The sequence below is a fragment of the Rhyacophila brunnea genome, unplaced genomic scaffold (assembly GCF_057557595.1).
Source record: "Rhyacophila brunnea isolate RB1 unplaced genomic scaffold, BYU_Rbru_1.0 scaffold_9, whole genome shotgun sequence".
NCBI classification, from domain to species: Eukaryota; Metazoa; Arthropoda; class Insecta; order Trichoptera; family Rhyacophilidae; genus Rhyacophila; species Rhyacophila brunnea.
In genome coordinates, this window is record NW_028233361.1 from 19,539,366 (window position 1) to 19,562,364 (window position 22,999).

General features: G+C 31.6%; 1 protein-coding gene across 1 annotated transcript in view; it reads left to right on the forward strand.

The window, feature by feature from the left end:
• The first annotated feature begins 2,483 nt into the window (after positions 1 to 2,483).
• Positions 2,484 to 22,999, forward strand: part of unc-13-4A (BAI1 associated protein 3) — a 218,672-nt gene continuing 198,156 nt past the window's right edge. The window contains exon 1 of the mRNA XM_085959557.1: positions 2,484 to 2,640. Coding sequence (XP_085815683.1) covers positions 2,484 to 2,640 — 157 coding nt within the window. The remainder of the gene's footprint in view (positions 2,641 to 22,999) is intronic.

A 22,999-nucleotide genomic window follows, 5' to 3' on the forward strand; every position in this document is an offset into this window, starting at 1 on the left:
TAGACGTATTTTAGTCGGTTTGCTAATGTTCACTGTTATAAAATAAAATTCTGCATAAAACCTATCTAAATTAAATAATAATTGTTTAAGTATAGGTACTTTTCTTAATCTAAAAAATATGAATGCGACTATTACGTCTACACATTACCGATAATAGAATATTAGAAAATTATGAGTATTGTTAAATTTCCATCCACTAGCTACGTTTAATTCTCTTTTTACGTCTTTCTTAGCTCATATTCTTATTTGTCCGGTGGTTTTTTGTCCGGTACAAATCTTGCAATCAATTTTAACTAACTTCCCGACTAGCTAGACATTTGAAACTTTTTAGAATATATCAAAACACGATGCCAATGCATTTTTTAATGCTTTTAGCCATCTTTAAGTAGAATTTAATTCACTTTTAGTTAATTCTGTTTTGTATGAAAAGTTATTTCGACACCATTATTGGTTGCTAGGGGTCTGGGGTCCTAGCAACTAAATTATTAATATATACGTGCGTTACTATGGAAATCAATATGACATGTCAAGTACAAATTTTTTGATCGTTTAAGCTAGTCAAGTCAAGTTTATATGGTTCAACAGAAAATTTAAAAACGTTGTAAATAAAAAGTTGTTTTTATCTTGTAATTATTTAAAATAAACTATGTAAAAACTGAGAATTATATTTAAAATATTGCGGTGCTTTGCTACCATAAATTCCGTGATCAAATCTGACAACTTAAATAATAACGGAGCATGTTGTATATTTCTTTCTCCCATTTCTACATTTTCAAACAAAGAATTCCTTTCAAATGTATGACGGTTAGTGTGCAAAAGAAAAGCTGATAGCACGCAAGAGAATGTAAAATATTAATTACTTCACATTAACTTTATTAAACGTGTACAGTCACATATTTCTTTTCTGTTTTAAATACGGAAATAACTAACTCTGATTAATGAACCATACAATAGAATTTTATTTGAAATAGAATTTTAACTAAGAAAAAAGTAGGTATACTATTTTTTAAATATGTAGTCTCATTAAATATCTATATTTAATATACTCTGGAAGATCTATTTAAGCAACAAGACTGGGATAATAGTGGAATCGCCATTAACGGGGAATACCTCAGTCACCCGCGTTTTGCTAAGTAAAAGAGAGATCCAGAAACTTAGAGTAGCACAACGTGGTATGGAGAGGTGCATGATGGGCATAACGCGAAAGGACAAAAAGAGGAATGAGTGGATAAGGAAGCAGACAAGGGTTTGCGATGTAATAAAGTTCATTAAAAGCCTCAAATGGAGATGGGCTGGATACATAGCTCGTAGAAGAGACAATCGTTGGAAAAATTTAGTCATTCAGTAGTATCCAAGAGGTACAAAACGTCCGCAAGGTAGACCTAGAGGCTGCTCGATGAAATGATAAAGTTCTGCAGAAGTACGTGGCAGCGCAACAAACAAGACCGAGAGAAGTGGAAGCAGCTTGAAGAGGCCTTCTCCGAGGAACGGAGCTACTGGAGATATTCATCCAGTAGTGGATCGATTCTGGCTAATGATTTAATATACCAATTATTTACTATAATTATCTAAAATAACCATTAAACAATTATTTTGGTTGTAGTGTATTCATTATAATATGATATTATTAACCGTGTCATCCACTCAATAATCTAAGTTACCATCGATTCACTGCTAGATGAAAGCATATACAGTCTTTCATTTTCACGTTTTTCTCACAAATTTATCGATATTTTGATCGGTCTTTAATATATATTTGGTATCACTGGACGATGTGATTTTTATCCAGCGATTATCTGTGTCTTCTAGCAAAGTAGCCTGCCTATCTACCTACACTTAAAGTGGTTACTGAATGTGTACACACTTATATTTGTCTATAATTAGCCCAAGTATAATAATACTATACGTATGTTTGAAAAGACTTTATTTATATCAAACTAAAATATTCATTTTCTTTGTTACAGGTTGGCAGAGATATACTAACGAGAAAACAACAAAATGGATTTTACTAGAATTATGAAATGCACAAATTTCATGATACCGATAAAAGGCTTCATAAAACTAAATGCAATGTTTTAAACTGATTCAAAATGCACAAAATCTAAATTTCATACCAGGTTTAAGATAGGAATAGTACTTAGATATAGTATAGAAAAAATACGCTAACTTGTTTAAGTATAACTAAAAATAACCCTTAATTTAATTAAAAATTGCTAAATGTTACTAATACAAACACTAGTAGTGATAGAATACCAATCGTAGAATTCTTTTGCCAGAAAAGTATTGAAAATTAAATAGTATTTATTAGTGTATAGTGTATTGAATTATAGAAACTTTTCTAAAGTCCCAGTTTTGTGTATCGAGAGTATTTGACACTAACTATTTTTAGTTTGCTTTTACTTTGACATTGTGACCAAAAAATCAGTGACAAATAATAATTTTACAAGTGCAAAGTGATTTAAGTGCTATTGAGTGAATCAACCATGAGTTTCTTCAGTTCGATCGGCCAGTACGTGGCTGACAGCGTTGCAGGATTATCCCTGAGTCCCAAGAGATTTTCCCTGTCCCGGCAGGGGTCCAACGAGTCTACCGCGGCGCCACCGACGCCGTCTCCAGTGCCGACGCCCGCGGTGCACCACGGTTAGTATGTCACATCCTCCGTGCGGCGTCTTTTATTTATTGCCATTTGTCCACATCTTGCTAGTGTATAATATTGTCTACTATTGAGAGGTTTCAGCGGGAGCTTATTTACTTGTCGATACAGCAGAACATGTGTCTCTAAAATGTTTCAGGAAACGAAATGGATTTGCTTTTAAATGCATTATGTAAGTAAGAGTATACTGGCATTATATAGCTATGCTTGGAACAGCAGTTGGAATATATATTGAGTAATAAAAATTGTCATAACTGAATAACCGTAAATAAGCCAAGTTTTTGAAAAAACACTTGCTTTAAAATTTCTGATTCGATCAATAGGTGTTTTGTTAACGGCTGAATTAATCTTAACCGCGTAAAAGACAATCTTAATAAAATGCATAAAAATCAACACCATATCGCGAATGAACCATAACATTTAGAGACATAAATATTTTGAGTAATATTTTCTCGTGTTCTGATATATTTTAAAAGTTTCAAATGTCTAGCTAGTCGGGAAGTTAGTTAAAAATCAATTGTAAGATTTGTACTGGATAAACAACTACCGGACAAATAAGAATACGAGCTAAGAAAAACGTTGTAAAATACGACACCCGACGGGACTTGAATGTGTAACTGGTGGATTCACGCGGGTATGTTTTACCAAACTAAAACATACTGGCGCGAATCCAGCACATACAGGTTCAAGTCCCATCGGGTGTCGTATTTTATTCTGCAAAACGATTTTTTCTAGTGTGTACCTATATGCATGAGATATTTTCAAATTATGTATATTCAGTATATAAAATGTTTCATTTTGAAATCTTGTGTCTTATTCGTTGAATAAAATAAATAGTTTATTAAAAGTAATATTTCAGTTCCATAATATTATTATGATAAAATTATCATTATTTTAACACCTCAGAAACATACATATTAGAAAAAAGCTTCACAAAATATGACGCCAGATGGGACTCGAACCCGCACCCATCGAATTCCGGTCAATGCGGCACGAAATTAACTAATATGCATACAACTGAAGCGCTATATAAATTTCGCTAATATTGACGACTGGTTTTGACGTTTGAATCAACGTACCATTATTAGAAACTCACCTTGATTACTAAACAACGTCAGGAATTTTTATTTAAGAGCATACATAAGTGAAACGGCAAATAATTTTCAACAGTAGGTGGAACGAAATTTCGCAGTCGTCGCCAATCGGAGACTGACAGTCGAGGAGTGAGCACGTCAATTTGTTTTGTGATGGCGTCGGAAGAATATATTCTTAAAGATGATTAAAAAACGTTCCGTATGTACTTAAAAAAGAAAACATGTCAATGAATATACTATTATTATTACGAGTATAATAATAAACATAACATTAGAAGGACGCATGTTGAATTTTTATGACAAATTATATTTCGTTCGGCTCGCGACATTTGCACAATCCGCGCATCGCCTAGTCACGATCTTTTTAGACCATGCCTCAGCTGAAGTATAGCATTAACACCATTAACGTAGTTGCACTTGCTAATGATGTATTAAAGTTTATTTTCATTCAGCATTTACAATATTAAGTTAAAAGGTTTTAAATATTATTTTTTATGCAATGAAACATTTCATAATACAGCTGATATTAATGTAATAAAACAACAAGAAAATAATACGAATTTATATTTATTCATTAGGATCTTTTCAGACTAATTCAGTCAGACTGTTACACTTTGATAAGGCTATTAAAATACTCAATTAGATTAAAACTTCGTTGACTATTCTGATTGAATTTTATTGCCAGGTAGCTTTTAGAAAATTAAATCTATATAAGATAATTATAATTAATAAAATTAACTAGCATCATCATTAACCCCCTGGACCAATCCTGTGCTGTGCTGCCACATACCCGCAGAACTAAACTTTTCCACCGATTCATCAGCATGAGACTCAATTTTTAAAATAAGCAGTACCAGAAAAGATATCAACTTGCTTAAAAACATGAAACAGATTTAAAAGTATTGTATTTTGAACGGTTTCCGATAATGCCTTGAAAATTTTCGTGCCTTGATAATATTATATTTTAGTCTATGGATTCCTTGACAGCTAAAGTTAATATATTATAAACAAGAACCTAAAATTTGGTAATGACATTAAGGATAACATTTTATCAGTAAGCATAATAGTTGCATTATTAGAACGATTAATCCTTAAAATGGGTTGCTAATAATTAATCCTCGATAATAATAATATCGCATGTGAGAATGTAAACAGAACTGATGATGTATTTACAAACCTTATATAAATAAAATATGTATGTGGCTATTTAAAATAACAATAAATACTAAAATAAGATTTCACGTACATTGCAAATTAGCAGGTATTGCTAAGACAAAATTAAAAGAGAAAAAACACAATTTTTAATAATGATACGCTGCAATATTAGACGGCTTGACATTAGGCAACCTGTCAAAAAAGTAAGATGATCTTATATGTAAATAAATACGATTACAGTGATTACGCTAATATTTTTCTGAAAAACTTCATAAATTTAATTGATTTCGTTTCGTGCATGTGAGAATGTCGGCGCTTTTTAGTGGACTATAAGAAGTGTATGATTTGGATGCTGGGGGGCGGAGGGAGGGGTTATAGAAAAATTCAATCTAGGTACTGACCTTTAATATTGATGTGGCGGGTGCGCTGGACTGGCTTCGTGTTCCCACACTCACCCACTAGTTCTATCACTCTCACGGTTACACCGTCTTGGGACGAAGATGAGTTTATGATAGGTATACGCGATGTTCGCTCAAAACCTAACAGATTTAGCGGTAACGAAGGTCAAGCGATAACTTATTGAAGAGTTACCCTGTGTCGCGGCAATTGATGCTTGTTGAACCTTGTCTCTAAGATTTCATAGGATATGCAACGATATAGTGGTAATTCTAGTATGATCACAATCCTCAGTCATGAAGGTGACGACGAGAAAGAAATACAACAGCTATAAATCATTAAGCTGCCGGCGGGCAGCCTTATTATTAATAATAAAAAATTCAAATATCCAGCAAAATCAAAAACTTAACGACCCATAAAAAATGTTATCGTCAATTTTATTCCTCTTTTGTCATCGCCTGTACACATTTTTCATATCGGCTCGAACGGCGAATTGACAATGCCAACGCTCAATTATATTACCTTCATAAAAGGGTAGGATTTTATGGGGCTCACTCATAATTAATGGACTTCTTCCCTGAAACATGTCAGGCTTCGGTATTTACTGCGCGCCTTACAATCATGTTTCACCGAATAGGTATGTCTAAAGGTGTACAGCCTTAAAGAAAAGTAGGCACTATCTTAGAACGAGGGCTTTGTATGGTAGAAAGGTTTGATAGCTTTTACGTTTGTGGATTTTTCAGCATTATTAAAAAAACTTAATATAGTTAGTTGAAAAACTTTCTTGAAAGGTTTAGAGGGAGAGGAAGGTTATAAAATATAATACCTACATACCATTAAAATGTAGTCTTGTAACGGTTATAACATTTCTTGAAATTATTATTCTATCAATAATTCGTCTATTATATCACTAAAATTAATAAAAAAAATTAAGTAAGTACATAGGTAGGTATATAAAATATATTCAGTAAAGTTTCTATTGGAATTTGAAATCGATTAGTATGTTTTTGTTTTATATAAAAATAAAATTTAAGGTATAATGTACTTCATGAGGAAAGTATAATTTTTAAAGCTGTCACAATCACAGAAATCTTTGTAATTATTTTGATCATGAAATAATATTAATTTATCATGACAATAAACATGGCATACTAATGAGTATAATAACATTTACATTATAAAACCTACAATTATTGTAGACTTAGATTCCGAAGATATTAGGATTCTACTTTCATAAGGCATGTGGGCCCTTAAATTAACATTTAATATTATTTATCTAACATAACACATAATATTACACACATTTTAATTGATTTATAATTTAAAAGCCTACCGTCTCGAAATATTTTTAAATGTTTCATTCAATCTTTCCCTGGTGTATATTATGATCGTTAAATAGTAACGTTAACAGATAGCTTACCTCAATTTACATTATAAAATGATGTTCATTAAGTTAATGGCAATACTCATTAGCAATATTCGATTTTACTCTTACCGCAGAGCAATTATGTAATGGACAGTTTACTCAACTCCCAAAGGTTGCCGATACACTTAATGAAATCCACCTCCGGTAACGACAGTTTTAGAAAATACTATTTGGCTCACTGAGAGCCGTTTGTCCGATTCTCATCTCAGCCATGGCGAGCCTGATTTGAATGACAAAGCTCTCCAACAAACTTTCGAGCTTTCCGAACTGTATTTGTAAAATTCTCAGGGGAGCTTCAATATAACCGCAAAAACAAAGCCTTATTTATTTTGCGAGACATCGCTAGTTAGACGTGACGCGTTTTAATGATACTAGACAGTGTTAAATGCTTTGAGCATTGTTGTTTATTTGAAGTGTAGAAATCTACTATGAAATAAAAAAAAATATAACTACTGAAGTAAAGGATTTGGATGTATATATTGAATGATACAAAGAACGCTTTCAATCAGCATCTTCTTAACATCAGTAGGTACTTGAACTAAATGATTGGTTTTATTGTGAGATAAGTAAGATCATTCTAGAAGGTTCAAGTGCTACGTACATTATACGTATAATTTGTGTTAAGTATTCTGGAATATACCAGCATTATTTAAAATCATTACAGGTCAGTCCACGTACCTAATGAAGTTAGAACGAGTCCACAATAGATTTCTTTGATCGTTCTACTTAAGGTCATATTACGCATTATTTAATTATGAGAATGATAATCAAAAGAATTTCTTTGTGCTATAAATTCAATCTCTGTCCACCAAAAGAGATATTGCCCTTTTAAACATTTCTTTATATTTATTCCTGTAGTTATTTACAATGCGTATATACTGGCAAGTATTCATCATCATATTCCTGCCAATATCACGAAACTCGTAACTCTGCGTTATTCTTGATATCCCTTTGCAGGACGAATGTGACATTTCACGATGCTGTGTATCGTGCGATTAATCTATTTGATAAAGGTTAAAATGTTAAGGTAACTGACATATTAAATAAGTTAATTATTTATTTTTTTATTATTTTAATATTTACTTTTTATTCTTCTTTCAAACGTTTCTTTATCACATTTTTGAGTGACGTTTTTCTTTCTCGTTCAATAAGCCTTTAAACTTATTTTCCGTTTATACAGACTTGAAATTTTGTATACATGTTGAAATTTTACTAAAATACGGTATCTCCCTGCAACGTTCTTCTACATATTGGAGGGAAATAAACAATTATAATAAATGAAAATAACAAAAATATACTCCTACACAATAATCAATGCGTTATAATATATACTAAAATAACTACAAAATACGGCAAAATATGCTGGTTCAAACTAATCCCCATTGAAATCAGTCGAAATTTAATTTTCATCGCTTTGAAATGGCGCTAATTAGTATGCCAAACAGCAATTAGCCACAATGCTAAATTAAATTTTTACATTAGTGTTTACGCCAATCAAAATATTTTGATTGGCTAAAATTATTCAACTAGTGGGTATATCAGCTATATATTAAATATATATATAATATCAAAATATGTTTGTTTGATTTCCTTTTCTTACTTGGCCCTAACTAACATCTACATTTATGAATAATACAAAGTTTTTTTGTTAAAATTACCTTTCCTGCCAATTCCAATTTCGAATTTTCATGACAAATAATGATAAAGTTTGCATATTTTGGATTCAATTTTAATTTGATGTTCTTTTGTTTGACTTATCTATCAGAACTATTTTCATTTTGGCATGTTGTATGCCTAGATACAGATATTTTAATATTGAAGAATGTAATTATGATTGTTTTGTTAATAAGGTACCTACATGTATATTGATCAATAAAATTACCTCGTATAAAGCCGGCTACTAGTTATTATTAGAATCTATCAATTCATATCATTATCAAGATGTTCAATCAATATATTGTACTTCCAGTGCTCAAGTAAAATGTAAAACTTGTTTTTTAATAGAAAAATCAATAAATTAGGAGTAGTTGCAGTTGAAAACGATATAATGTGACATAAGTTAAGCATACCAAAACTCAATAGAGATGGGTTGACAATATACATATCTCGTTGACAGGATGGCCTCTGGATGAATGTGACAATTACGATAATACTCAAGGGATGTAAAACAATCAAAAAGCTGCCCTAAAGTCTAATGGGTTGACAAAATATTTAGTTTTGGCAGAATAACGTGTCAGCAAAGATTAAGTAACAGACAAGAGTAGAGAGATTTTAAAAAGGTGTCATATATGGCTGAATCCTGAGACATGGACGCTGTCTTCTAGTAAAATCTTGTCCAATTTTATAAAAATAGCGCATGGTACAACCGGTGTAATCAAAGATAGTATGCATGCTTTACAACTCACCAAAGCTCATTATCTGAAAGTTTATAAAGGACGAAGATTTCACTGGGCGGGATACATAGAAAATTTTAACGATGCATCGGCGTCTATGTGCCTGACGTCGACAAAGCCGGAGCAATCATGACTCGTTGGGAAGCGGCTCCGGTAGATGGTTGGAATGGAAAAGGACTTCAAGACCCTATCAGACAGATACCAGGGTCCATCACGGGCCATAGTTTGATTAATGTAAATAATAATTTTTTATAAAAACTATTTAAAATAATAATTCATTTTCTAAAAATTGGGTTTATTTACTTGGCATAAAAATGCCGATGAATCAATTGCCTTATATATATTTGTCTTGATTTATCTATCTACATATGTATTTGTCTGAAACGCATGAAAAAAAATACATTTAATGTGTGGGTTAGATCAATACAGGGAGAAGACGTATTAAACAATATGGCAAGGTGAGAGAAAACATACACATAAATACAAATTATAAATTTTAAAAATAAAGTGCTAAGAAAATAAGAGAATCATTTTTTTATAATCTGATCGTAAAAGAAAACAAATTATAGGATACTCTAATAATAGTTTGACAGATGCTATCAGTGAAATACTAGCATATACGATGGAAAATTATAAATAAGTATGGTGTCAAATAGGAACCACGATTTTGAAAATATATCTCTGAAAATGTCAATTTAATATATAGGATTATGCTAAAATTTAGAATAAAGAATTAGAAATAAACTTTATTTTCCACATATTTAAATTGACTCGGAAAATCAAACTGAAGAATTCACATCAACAGTGAAACTAACGCAAGAATAGTCTTGTCTTTCGTTGAAAAAATGAATTTATACAAATGGAGTCCCCAGACGTAGACGAAAGCATTCACAGTCTAGCTATTAAATTGAGTCATTTGGGACCCTAATTCTAAATTGGGTTAGTAGGAATCATAATATAGACCCGTCCTAGCGACATATCGAATTCCATTAGATTGTACTCAACGCAAAGCGAAGCGACAAAAGAGAGCGATTTTTTATTTTGTTTCTCATCAATACATCCATCACTTTACCCACGTAATTTATTTGACTTTTCTGAAACATATCGGACTGATGAATTTGTAAGCTTTATCTTCACTGCTAGTACTAAAGAATGCTAGATTCCTTTTTTGATGATCGGCCTGACTGTAGATTGAACTAGCTAGAATAACTCAATACTAGAATGTGATTGGCATCTTGCAATTAGCCAATAATCATGACGTGTGGAGTAAAGTTGACAGAGCTTGACGGAGGAAACAGTCTAATAGAAGAGAAGAATCTGGGTATCTGCATACTCTATGACATGAGGAATATATAATCATACCATATTTTTTTATATTATTATGAATTTATTATACCAAGACTTCCACGGATCTTTGTCATCGTATAAAGTTTTTGGAATGTCACCATGACGTGTTCTTTCTTCTTTCTTTGATGAACTTCAGCCGTCCATAACGCATAAAATAATATATTGTATCAAAGCTATACAACTGAGGTGTTTGCGGCTATGTCAACAAATACCTGTCTAAAACTATCGAAGATTGGTTATAATTTCTGAAAGTTTAAGCTTTTACATGGGTCAAAAATGGTAATGCCCTTTGTATTATACCTTTCATAACACATACATGTACTCAAAAAAGTCAAGTTATTCTGACTATGGAACTTTGGCAATAAACAAAGAGCAGTCACAGAATGTAAACATTGTTATATTTTACAACCCCTAACCCTCAGACATATTCTATGCTCAAAAATACGCCTGTCTCCTTGACGCAGGCTACCATAAATTTACTATAAATTTTAACAGTTTAACTTACCGCGGCACGAGGTCACCAATTATATTAGTAAAATATTTATGGAAACACTCAGGTTTAAGAAAATCACATAATAGCAAAAACCGAGCTCATGAGCTCTGAGTATGAGCTTTACAGATTTGGACTACGAAAGCTCTTTGATAAGATGCCCCAAATCCAGCACTCCAAAAGAGGATGGGTGTGAGTGAAGTGAAGTAGTGGCGGTACTTGTTTACCAAGATAGTTAAAGAACTTTTTTGAAGGTTTTTTATGATAAAGTAATAATTACAAGATGAAAAGAACCTTTTATATACCACGTTTTTAAATTTTCTTTTGAATCATATAAACTTGACAAGTCTCTGTATTAATAAAAACTTTTTATTGTACTTGATAGAAATACTGAATAAATATTATAGAATACAGAAATGTCATTTTGACATTTCATATTGATTTCCATAGTAACGCACGTATATATTAATAATTTAGTTGCTAGGACCCACTTAGCAACCAATAATAGTGAGTAGTATATATTACTTTTAACGTTTTTTTTCCGAAACATACAAAACAGAATTAACTGAAAATGAATTCAATTCTGCTTAAAGAATGCACTGTCGTCGTTTTCTGACATATGATAAAAGTTTCAAATGTCTAGCTAGTCGAGAAATTAGTTAAAAAAAATCTTCAATCGTCCAATACAAATCTTGGACAAACAAGAAAAAAATTGTACTGGACACACAAAAAAAAAAAAGAGCTAATAAAAACGTGGTAAAAATAGGGTATTTGGCAGTGCCGCTTAAAATATATTGACATAAACAGATTACGACAAATTATTTATTTCCACAGACGGATGTCAAAGTTCAAACAGAATCGAGGTGCAAAGGGTGTTTTAATATCTAAAAAGAAAGTCTGCATCTTCTATATTAAATGCACAAAGACTTTCAGCCTACCGGAGGTACAAAGATGCAGCATTATGACATAGGGAGAAAGTACAACTCTAGATAATTCTTTTGTAAACAACAAGCATGTTATATTAAACTGACTAAAACTAAAAGCGTATTATCTCGGCACTCTGATTCTTCATTATTTGGTGATAATACTTATGACGCTCAATTAAGAACGAATTACTCGTGTCGCTCTCATAAGCCGCTTCGTTTGCTCGTCCTTACAAGTAGTGTTAGTCTCCAGACTTTGCTGATAGGACAATTTAAATTTTCAAGCAGACTATTTTTGCGGTAAGCGATAGTCGAAGGATCTAACCGGGTTAATTACAATTACTTACCGTAATCTAGATGGGACTTAGTCAGGGCAAAGATGGTTGTTTATCACCTGAATGAGATCGTTTGAAAGTGATATCGTTGACTATTAGACGATAATATCACAAATCTGTCAATGGTTAAGAATAATAAAACTGCTATAGTCACCAACATCATCAACCGGAGACGATATACTGATATATGAAGGTCTCCCTTTAATCTGTTCATTCTTCTCGGACCCTAGTTCTTTGCTGCCATGAACGTCCATCGACTTTTATGAGTTCGTCAATGCAATGAGAGTTAGGGTATCCCTGTGGTCGTTTATTGTCCCGTTGGTATCACTGTATAACTGCGTTTGTCCAGTAACATGTCCAACCTACTGTCAATCTTCCGTTGTTTTGTAGTCTTTCCCCATCTTGCTCAACATGCAAGTTGCGCTAATTGTAATTTTTTGATTTTTTTTTTTAAGAAAACAAAACATTGTGGACATAACAAAGGACAATCTATAATAATAATACAAAAAATTAGTATAATAGTACAATTTTATACAGAAAAATAAAATTTCGAATACAAAATACATATCAAATCACCGAAAATGTGTACGTTTTTGGCGAGCGCATTTACTAGTCTTGCACCCTTCGCTAATTGTCCCTGATAGGTTTGACACGAGGAAACAGTTCCACGTAGGTAATTATTGACATGCGAATGTAAATTCAAATTCATTAAGACACCAGGATTGGAAACTATCCCTCGCGATAACAGGCAAAAATGTTTCAAGAGCAGAAGAGACCTACGAGATTCAAAAGAGTGAAAATTAAGAATGCCTTGTAGAAAGGCAGTCAGAAAATAATCATTTGACGAATTATCGAAAGGAAAATAGTTATGTGTTTTAAAATAGAGCCATCAAAGAAATTTCTTCTGGACGCGTTCTATAATAATCTTATAGGAAACCTCATAAGGACTCCAGATAATCGACCCATATTCAAGAATGTCTACGTTTGGATTCTTTTACATCTCTTACATTTGGAATATAATGTATCTTTATTGAAAACTTATGATTTCAAAAATATCTAAATTAAAGGATTGCTATTTTTAATTTATTAATGTAGTTATATTAAGCAACAGTAGTGTCAAAGAGGCAAAGCAAAATGTTAGCGCTCAGTCATAAAAAGGTACCGCCTCATAATAGTATAAGGCGCTTCCGGCCCCAACAGGTTGTTGTGATCGGCAAAGCCCCCCCCAGTCCCCATTAGCCGGCGCTTGTCCGTAAATCAATATTTGGCGCCAACCGCACCACACCGGCGCAAAAACATTACTTCACCACACCTGTCCACTTCTACCTATCCCACATCTGCAACTATTACAAAAAGATGCATTGATATACGATATGATTTGCTACTATTAATAATTAATATACAACACAATATAATATCTTAATCTCTATATTCAGCGTAAGGGTTTGCGATGGATGAATTGCAGAAAGTCCTTACAATTCCACGTCTGACACAATCACGAATACATACCTTACTTTATAAATCCTTCTTCTTCGGCTATGTCCGCCCTTTAGCTGGAGTATATGGAAACCATACGGCGCCTCCAAAAATCCTTGAGTGTTTCCTTTTTAAGACATCTTTTTATTAAGATATTGACAACGGTTTAATTTTTGTTTTAATTATTAGTTTCAAAATTACAAAACAATGGCCAAACTCTTAAAAAATTAGGAGATTTTTATAGATTTATTTTTGAAAAGATTCAACATGTTATGGTGCAAAAATGCGATATTGAGGCTTTCTATAATACTGAAATAATTCTTTAAAATATAAATATTGACTAAATTGAGATTTATGAATTTTCCAAAATAGTTTACTGACGAAATGTTATTTTTTTTCAATATATGTGTTGGATGAGTTGTTGTTGTTGAGCGTGGGCGTAGTAGTAAACGAATATGTGCCTTTGTTTTTAAAAAAATCATCAATATATATTTTTGGGCCATAGAGACAATAATGGAAAAAGTTTACAATAAATAATTAATGAAAACCATAGAAATGGTAAATAAAGAACTGAGATGTTCGCTAGAGATAAATGCTAGGAAATAATTTAGTCAGAATTCCGTGCTTTTTGATAATATACAACAATTAAATTATTAACCATATTATAGCGAATGAAACCCTGATCGTTATTAAATTATGTAAATAAGTACTACTTATTGTTTTATTTTAATAGAAAAAGAATAATAATTATAATATCTTGATAATCATATTGAAAATGTTTGTTCGATATTTATGTCACCTGCTTGAATAATATTACTGCTAAAATTTATATAGTTTAAAATACTATACTTAATTATTTATATCCGAGTAACCCTGTAAATTTATTATTGAAGGCCAAATCACAGTTTCGGGTCACATAAACATTCCCGGTAACCTTTCAATATGACATAGTAAAAAGTTTCCCAAAAAAGGTCTAAAATAACACAATTAAACGACAACAGAAGCCTACATTTTAAGCATTGTGACTATATTATATATAATATTATATACTATAATCAAAATGTGCTTTGTATTTAATTTTGTTTTATTTTATTCCTCATTGTTTGAATTAAGTATGCCGTACTCTTATTAAATGAATATCTACAAATAATTCCAGATTTTAATAAGACTAGTAATGTATACATTTAATGGAACATTTAATGGTTACGTATCTGTTAATGTTTCTACAATGAATTATAAAGAACTACTGGTAGATAATATTACCATCGTTATAATGCATCGTTCCAAACACAAGTTCATACGTACACTTTACGTCTCGTTAGTGCGTAGTATTCTTGAATATGGGTTTATTATCTGGAGTCCGCTTATTTTAGAACGCGTCCGGAAGAAATTTATTCGATGTCTTTATTTAACTTTGTTTCAAATTATTTTCCTTCCGATATTTCGTCAAATGATTTCATTTCTGACTGCCTTTCTACAAGACATGCTCATTTTTTACTCTCTTGAATCTGCTCTGCTCTTGAGACATTTTTTCATGCTATCATGAGGGATGGTTTCTAATCCTGGCGTCCTAATGAATGTACGCCTTTCAATAACTTATGTGGTCGCAGATATTACCTATTCTGCGCCAAGACTATTTCCTTATGTAAAGCCTATCAGGCACCATTAGCGAGTAGTGCAAGACAAGTCAATGCGCTCCACAAAGACAATGCTCTGTATTTTGTTTTTGAAATTTTATTTTACTCTATAAAATTGTTTATGTTTTTTTTTTTAATTTTTTTCTTCTCTCTTGTGAGGGCAATATTTGATATAGTGTAAATCTCATGTTGTGACCGACTTGAATGGTGATTTGTTAAAAGCAAAATATATTGTTTTCCTAAATAAATACACTCGTGTAAAACGATGATTGATTACAATCAAAATGAATTGACTAAAGCCAGTTTAATTTATATTTGAAATTCTCACCAGTTTAACACCGTAAAAGTAAAAGCGAATAATATAGGTGCTTTCGAATTCGTATAGGTGCCTGATAAAATCGGTTTCCCTTTCACCGTGTTGAGCCGATTAAAAATGTAACTTCCAATGGTTGATTTTTTAGGCCAAGAGAGCGTGCTGTAATCTGGAGCCCAGCCAATAAATTAAAAATCAATTTCATCACCATATAAATAGTTCCTATTATTAATTACTTACAAATGCCATAACCCAAGTGTAACAGTATCTACATAAACACCAATATTTTTTTAGTTAGTTTAAAAATGCTGATTTAAAGTGAAATGGAGTAATATAATTTTTAAATAATAATAATAATCGGTGGTTTAAAAATCCACGATGGCTCCTAACTCCTTTCAAAAGCTTCTTTCATTTCACTCTATCCAAGACTAGTATTCTTCAAATGTGTTTGCTATAGCATCCTTATTAACACCATCCAGCCACCGAATTGTTTACCTGCCAATCGATTTCCGACCAATTCGGTGTGGTGTCCAGGATGCCCTCGGCAGTTAGATATTGTGCATTCTTGCTACTTGGCCCGTCCTACAAATTCTACCGAATTTAACGAATACAGAAATGCATCACATTACATGAAACTAAAATTAAACGTCATTTTATCAATCTCAGATCAGATAATTATTAGGAAAAATTAGTTTGGGTTGGTAGTGATAACAAGTCTTGTCTGTCAAACGATATAGCTCGGACCTTTGATAGAAATATAAACAGTAAACGAAACAAAACGAAAACAAAGAAGAATTCTATTGAAATATTTCTATAATGTTTCATCAGTCTAACTTTCTCTTCAAAGTATCAATATAATATATACTTTTATATTAAGCACAAAATAAAAAAGTTTATAATGTAAAAAGTTTATGTATCTAACTAAGTGCATATGGAATACTTAAACAGAAAGTTAAAAGAGGTTGTAAATTTTATTCAATCATAATTTATATTTTAATTCGCTATCAAAATATTGATTGACTTGTTTGCATATTTCAAATTGTTTTGTATGGCACAAAATCAAAACTTTGCATAAGTTTCACGGTACTTTTGGTTGAGATCACAAATTATCCTGGTTGGGTGAACATGTTTTTATACTTTTGAAGCTTTTTCTCAGATTGGTGGTGTATTGGTGTATGATTTTAATGTTTAATTTATTAATAAATATTGTTCTTGGGAATTATTTTCCATAAACAAACTGTGGTTCTACTATTCTTTACATTACAATCGTAAAGGATTTCACTGAGGGGCAGAAATGCTGTATAAAATCATTTTTAGTTACAGTACCTATCTGATTGTAGCAAAGAGATTGATTCATATTTTTAATAAGTAGGTACGTTAAAATTTGTGGTTTTTATACTATTTTTATCGGGGGAGGGGGTCCTCAAACTTAGTCAGTGCCTTGAACCTACACGTCACTTTAATGAACCACTTCACAAAGACACAATATTAAACCTTCTAAAATCCACCATTTTGTATATTTTGTATATTTTATTATTTATTTGGCCATGTCCAATCCGAATAAGATCATAATAACGACTGATTTTTTTTGTTTTTGTGAGAAATGGATGTCAGCCGCTTGCTTAATCTATTAGGTCAATACTCTGACTACACACGCAAATTAAAAATAATATGAGTATTTGCTAGACCTGGAATTCCAACCTGGGATCCACGACATGATAAGCCGACGCGCAGGCAGCTCGGATATCATGGACACAATATGTATATAACCAATATGCTACCCGAAATGCTTATCAAATTGCGTTAAGTTGGCTACAGGTTTTTGTATAATTACTCATGGTACTCGTAGATATCAATTAAATATCTTCATTACTAACCGACGTCCGGATCACTCCATTTTTTAGTAAGAACCAACTTGCACTTGCTAATAATTTATTATGATACGTTTCAATGTATAGAATGTTACATTATCAAATCTTATTAATTATTCGTAGAATAAAAGAAATATTTGACTTAAAAATCACTCATTTTACCTTATTACTATACAATCTTCTACTCTTAGTTTATAACGTACATAAACATTGAGTCTTTATGGTTTGAAAAACTTCAAAGACCATAATCTTTTTAAAAATTCTAAAGGGTATTTTTTTACGTGTCTTATAAAAGTGAATGTTTTTCGTCTGCTGAAAATATCAGCAAGGTTCATGTTGTTTTCGCTTCTATAAAGTACTTATTTGGAAATGTCTGTGGTGAATAGTCAGCTGTCTTTTGAACTCTCAACTATCAATTGTCTGGGTCTACGACCTTCGACGTTGTTTTTCCCTCAGTAAAAATTATCCATTGCTATCCACGTTTTTCTTCGTCTGCTGCCTAACGAATGCACATGTGAAATGTTGTAAACCTTAAACAAAATGCTTTAAGTATAAATATATTTTTAACACTCAGTTTGTATGATTTATGTACAGTATTTTGTATAATACCTACTGAAATCTCTTATCAAGTGAGCTCCAATAAATAATTTTTTAATTAATATGAAGTAATATTATTTTTTCAATTAAAGCCTTTTTTCTTCAAAATAGAGTACGTCCAATTAAAGTAACATTCTTTTTTTAAATATATAATTTGGAAAAGCTTCAATAAATAATCGACCATCATTGATACTTAATAATCACAGAAATTATAACATAACATAGAATGAAAAGTAAATTTTGATAACAATTCTCAATAAAGCTGCTCATGTAAACGAAACATGCACTGTAACATATTTTTGATTTTTGATAAATACCAATATTATACACATTTTATAGATTGTATTGTCACTTGCGACATGCTTGAAATGATGTGACAATACAACTTTTATTGTATGGTTCAGGGTTTCCCTAACTTCTTCTGCAATGGAACACTTTGCAAACCCGGAAATTTTAACGGAACACTTGGCTTATTTTTTAGGTTGGGTAAATCCTACTAGTAAAAATTAGAAAAAAAATGTTGTTAAAATACATTATTTATTTAGTAATTATTTTTAATTATAAAACTATAATATAAACACAAAAATTTAATATGAATATATAAAGCACTTAGTGACTGATCATTTTGAGTCCTTGAATTGCATATCTTTTTGATATCAGGCACAATATTGGTAAGCTGCATTCTAATATCTGGTGTGGCATCGAGCCTGTTCCTGTACTTTGACTTCGTTTCAGCATAAAAAGAAAATCCCGCTTCGCATAAATAGGTCGTAGAAAACGGAAGTAAAATAATAATCGCTTGTTTTGAAAAACTTCTGACAAACTCGCCCAAAAATCATTTAAAGGCTGATATGTATTTGTATTTTCATGCGCATGGTATAAGAAAAAATGGTCCTCCGCCTGTACCTAGATACTAGACGTCATAAAAATCAGTGAAGATTGATCGTCACTTGCCTTTCAATATGAAGTAGATTCTTTACTAATTTTAATTTTACTTATTTTACTTCTACTTAGTAGAAGATCTTGAAATGTGTTGCAGTTTATGAAACCTTTCCAAATTGTCGCGGAACACCTATTCAGGTTCGGCATAACACTCGTGTTCCGCGGAACGTAGTTTTGGAAACGCTGGTGTAGTTTATACTTAAAAATATACCGGAGTAATTATTAGAACTAAAACAATATGAATACGTGGGGATACTCCGATAATCCTTCCAACTGCTAATGTGGTGCATTGGAAACTGCGGAACATGTGATGATCTGCAGGCCTATGTTATAACTTGTGATATGAAGTCACCCGACGACATGACGTAATTGTGGCGTAAGCCAATACACACTCGAGGCAAGCCGCCCAACGCACACTGCTCACCATAGATATTATTATGCTGAAACACCTATTTGTGTATGGGGACAATGGATAACGCCAGTATTTTAGTAGCGTTAATTTCTCGAATGCTATTATCACTCCGGTAGTACGTCACAATGATGTAATATGACGTCATGTCGACCGGGCGCCTTCAACTCGTAAGTTTTAACATAAGGGTTCAGATTGTCTAGGAATATTTCTGGCACGGACATGGCAGAATAAGACTTAAAAATAAAGAAAGTAACTAAGTTTGATCCTACGGGTAGCATAATATTATTTATTTCAACAAACTTTTTTAAGATTAATACTTGTTTTTTTATAAACTTTTTTAGATGCCTCATCTTTACTATCAAGGCTTGGCATGCAAATTACTCTATTTGACGTTAAGTCAAATGAAAATTGTGTTGGCTGAGAAAATACGTTATTAAAAATAATTCGTCTACCCTCACTGGGTATTGCTGATTTGGATTCAGCCACGGCCTTTGAAACCAAATTGCAAAAACCGTGAAAATTTCTTTGCAGCACAATGCGGTGGATATTATGATGAATATTTTGTCATATTTATTAGGAAATGAGAACAATATTGTCCAAACCGCGATAAATAGCCGCATTATTTGTAGTTTTCCGTGAAATAAATTTTGGAGAGGACTGAATTTCTGAGCATATTATGTTGCAGAATGAAGATTTTGAAATACTTATCCTAACTTTGTGACTGCAATCACTGGATATGAAAGACACGACTCATAATTATTCATAATCGTTTATTATTTTTATTCTGTTTATTACATTAATGCAGAAAATATAAAGTTAGTCTTTACTCCATATTGAAAAGCTCTGCGATTTTTTTTTTGACAAACCGCAGGTTCGAACTGACGACTTTGTATATTTATATATTGCCCAACGCTTTACCAACTAAACTAACATGGGTATAAACTACTCACGCGTACGCCAGTGAACCTGATATATTATGTCAAACCATTCGAATTCAACGACGCTTGTAAATTTCGCAAATAATGACAAGCAATTACGGTAACATCGAGTTTACTTCTACTAAACTTTATTCATTCGTAGTATTATGCCTATTCAAAATATTACATTGGCAAATGAACCAGGTGTGTCCAAAGCTTGATAAGCTTCTTATGTTAACTTCCACAATGGTTTTTGTTAAAAATAAACGAAAGTTTAATATAAACTCCAACTTAAGAATATTATCAAAAACCTGAGCTCTATACAAAACTTTTGAAAATAAGTATTAAGTAGCCGCCAATAGCAATCTTTCTGAATAACTTTAAAAGTAGCTACAATTAGTACTTAATTTATTATTTTTTTTAATTATTTAATATTTTCAACGCCTAAGCAATGTTCCTATCTTTCTATAAAAAAGTCACATAATGTAGAAAAACAATCGTTTATTAGAAAAACAACTGACTTTTCTGAGGTTTAGGACTAGTGTAAAAACATCAGTGAAAGGTCAGAGAGCTCTGCCCAGGATTATTTTACAATCAAAAACCTTCCTCTCAAAAAATACGATGCAAATTTTAAAGAATACTATCAAGTCAGTGTCACGAACTCGTGTTGACAAAAATATACTAGATTACGTAAAAAAAGCATTTTCTTTGAATTCAATTATCAATAAATCAAGATATTTTACAATTTTTATGCTAGCGGTGGTGGGAAAAAACTTTGGATTTAACTCCATATGTCAGATATGATTTTTACGTTAAACAAAAACTCCCTAGTAAAATCTGGAAGAAAGAGAGTCCAAGTAAATTGTTCCTAAAAAAATCTAGACCTAAAAAACTTTAAAGCTAGTCAATATATTATTTAAAAAAAAAATAGATTTAACCCTAAATACTGCATGTAACCTTTGCAACAAAAGATAACTCGTGAAAACCAGCCCGTTTTTTCAAAAACAAGATCACGTATTTTAATTTATAATTCAAACATATTTATCGTCATTATAAGAATAATTTATTTATAGCATAGAAATATATAGGCAAAAAGTAAGAGGATTAATTAATTAGAAATTAAGTAGGTAAGACACAAAAGAGAATTCTCTGATGAATGACTCTATCATTATTTGTATGTGCATATTTCAATTTGTAAGCAATGGAGAGAAACCCTTTTTCTTTTGACCGATACAATTTTATCAATATGACAACTAAGAAAAAAATACAGAAAATTAGTAATGTAAAAGTCGGGTGTCGAAAAAAATTGCTTTATTATTAATATTATACATTTTAATAGTAAAGTAGAGAATGACCAAAATATATTGTATTTTATTTTAAACCATATTTTGAATGTTACTGATTTGTTTCTAATTAAAAACAAATTTTAAAAGTGGTACTTGTAATAAAAATTCCTAAGTAAAACAAAAATGACAAAAATAAACATCTACAGGATTTTGCACAGTACAACAGTACACTCTCAACATCCGCCGCTCGCTTATCCGACAACTACTATAATCCGCCTTAATACTTTCAATATTAAACAAGATTAATGCATCAAAGTCAGTAAGATTAGAGATCATTATAGTAAGCACGAATAAATAAACTCAAAACAAATAGTTCCTCTAGGCTACATTTAAGAAATATATTCCTTTTGAGATATTGACCGAAACTTAGATAATGTAACGGAATAGTCAATATTTTTTAAATTATTAATTTTATATAAGTTTCCGTATGTAATGTTATGAAAAACTGGAATCGGTTATTGAAGCACAAAAAGGCATTAAAAGATATTGTATCGTAAAGTTTTTTTTATATACATATTTATGGCCCTATAAAATTTCAATATACTTTTCAACACGACAGAAAAAAATAGTATTTCTTTGGAAGCTATTTTTCTTATTATACTTTCGAGTTTATAAACTATTCAGCTAGTAAGTAGACTCTTATGTAAAAATCTTTATGCGAATCATAAAAAAACCGCATATATTTGAATATGTCAATTTCTATAATAAGAATATGCTCGATTCAAATTGAAGATATTTTGGGAGTGAATAAATAAGAGAATTGTTAAAAAGTCAACAAAGTATCGTTTAGATAATAAATAGTTCAGTAGCACTGCCACTTATTTCTAGTAATTAATACGTGTATACTTATAAATGGCATTGGAACTAATAGCGCCTGTTCAGTACACGTGCATGGATTTACTTGCACAATAGTGTGTATTTTAAATTATTCCGATAATAACTGTTTATACGTAAAAGTGCTGACTGTCTCGCCAATCGTATTCTTCAAGAGTAAGCGAGAAGTGATATTGTCATTTTATGGTACTATTTTACAGGGCAAGAAAATTGGTTAACCTTAAAATGAGTCTCTGCACGTTATGGTTCGTTTTTTATCGGCAAGTTTGCCACTATCGTTCTACTGCGCGGGCGCAGATATCGCACAGTACCATTTTCGCGTGAAAATTTATAAGCTTCTGAACTTTTGTAATCCATTCCTTTGTCACGTGTAAACGGGGCATAATACTCATTAAAAGGCATTAATTTCTAAACGAAAGCAGATACGTTCTATAATATTCCT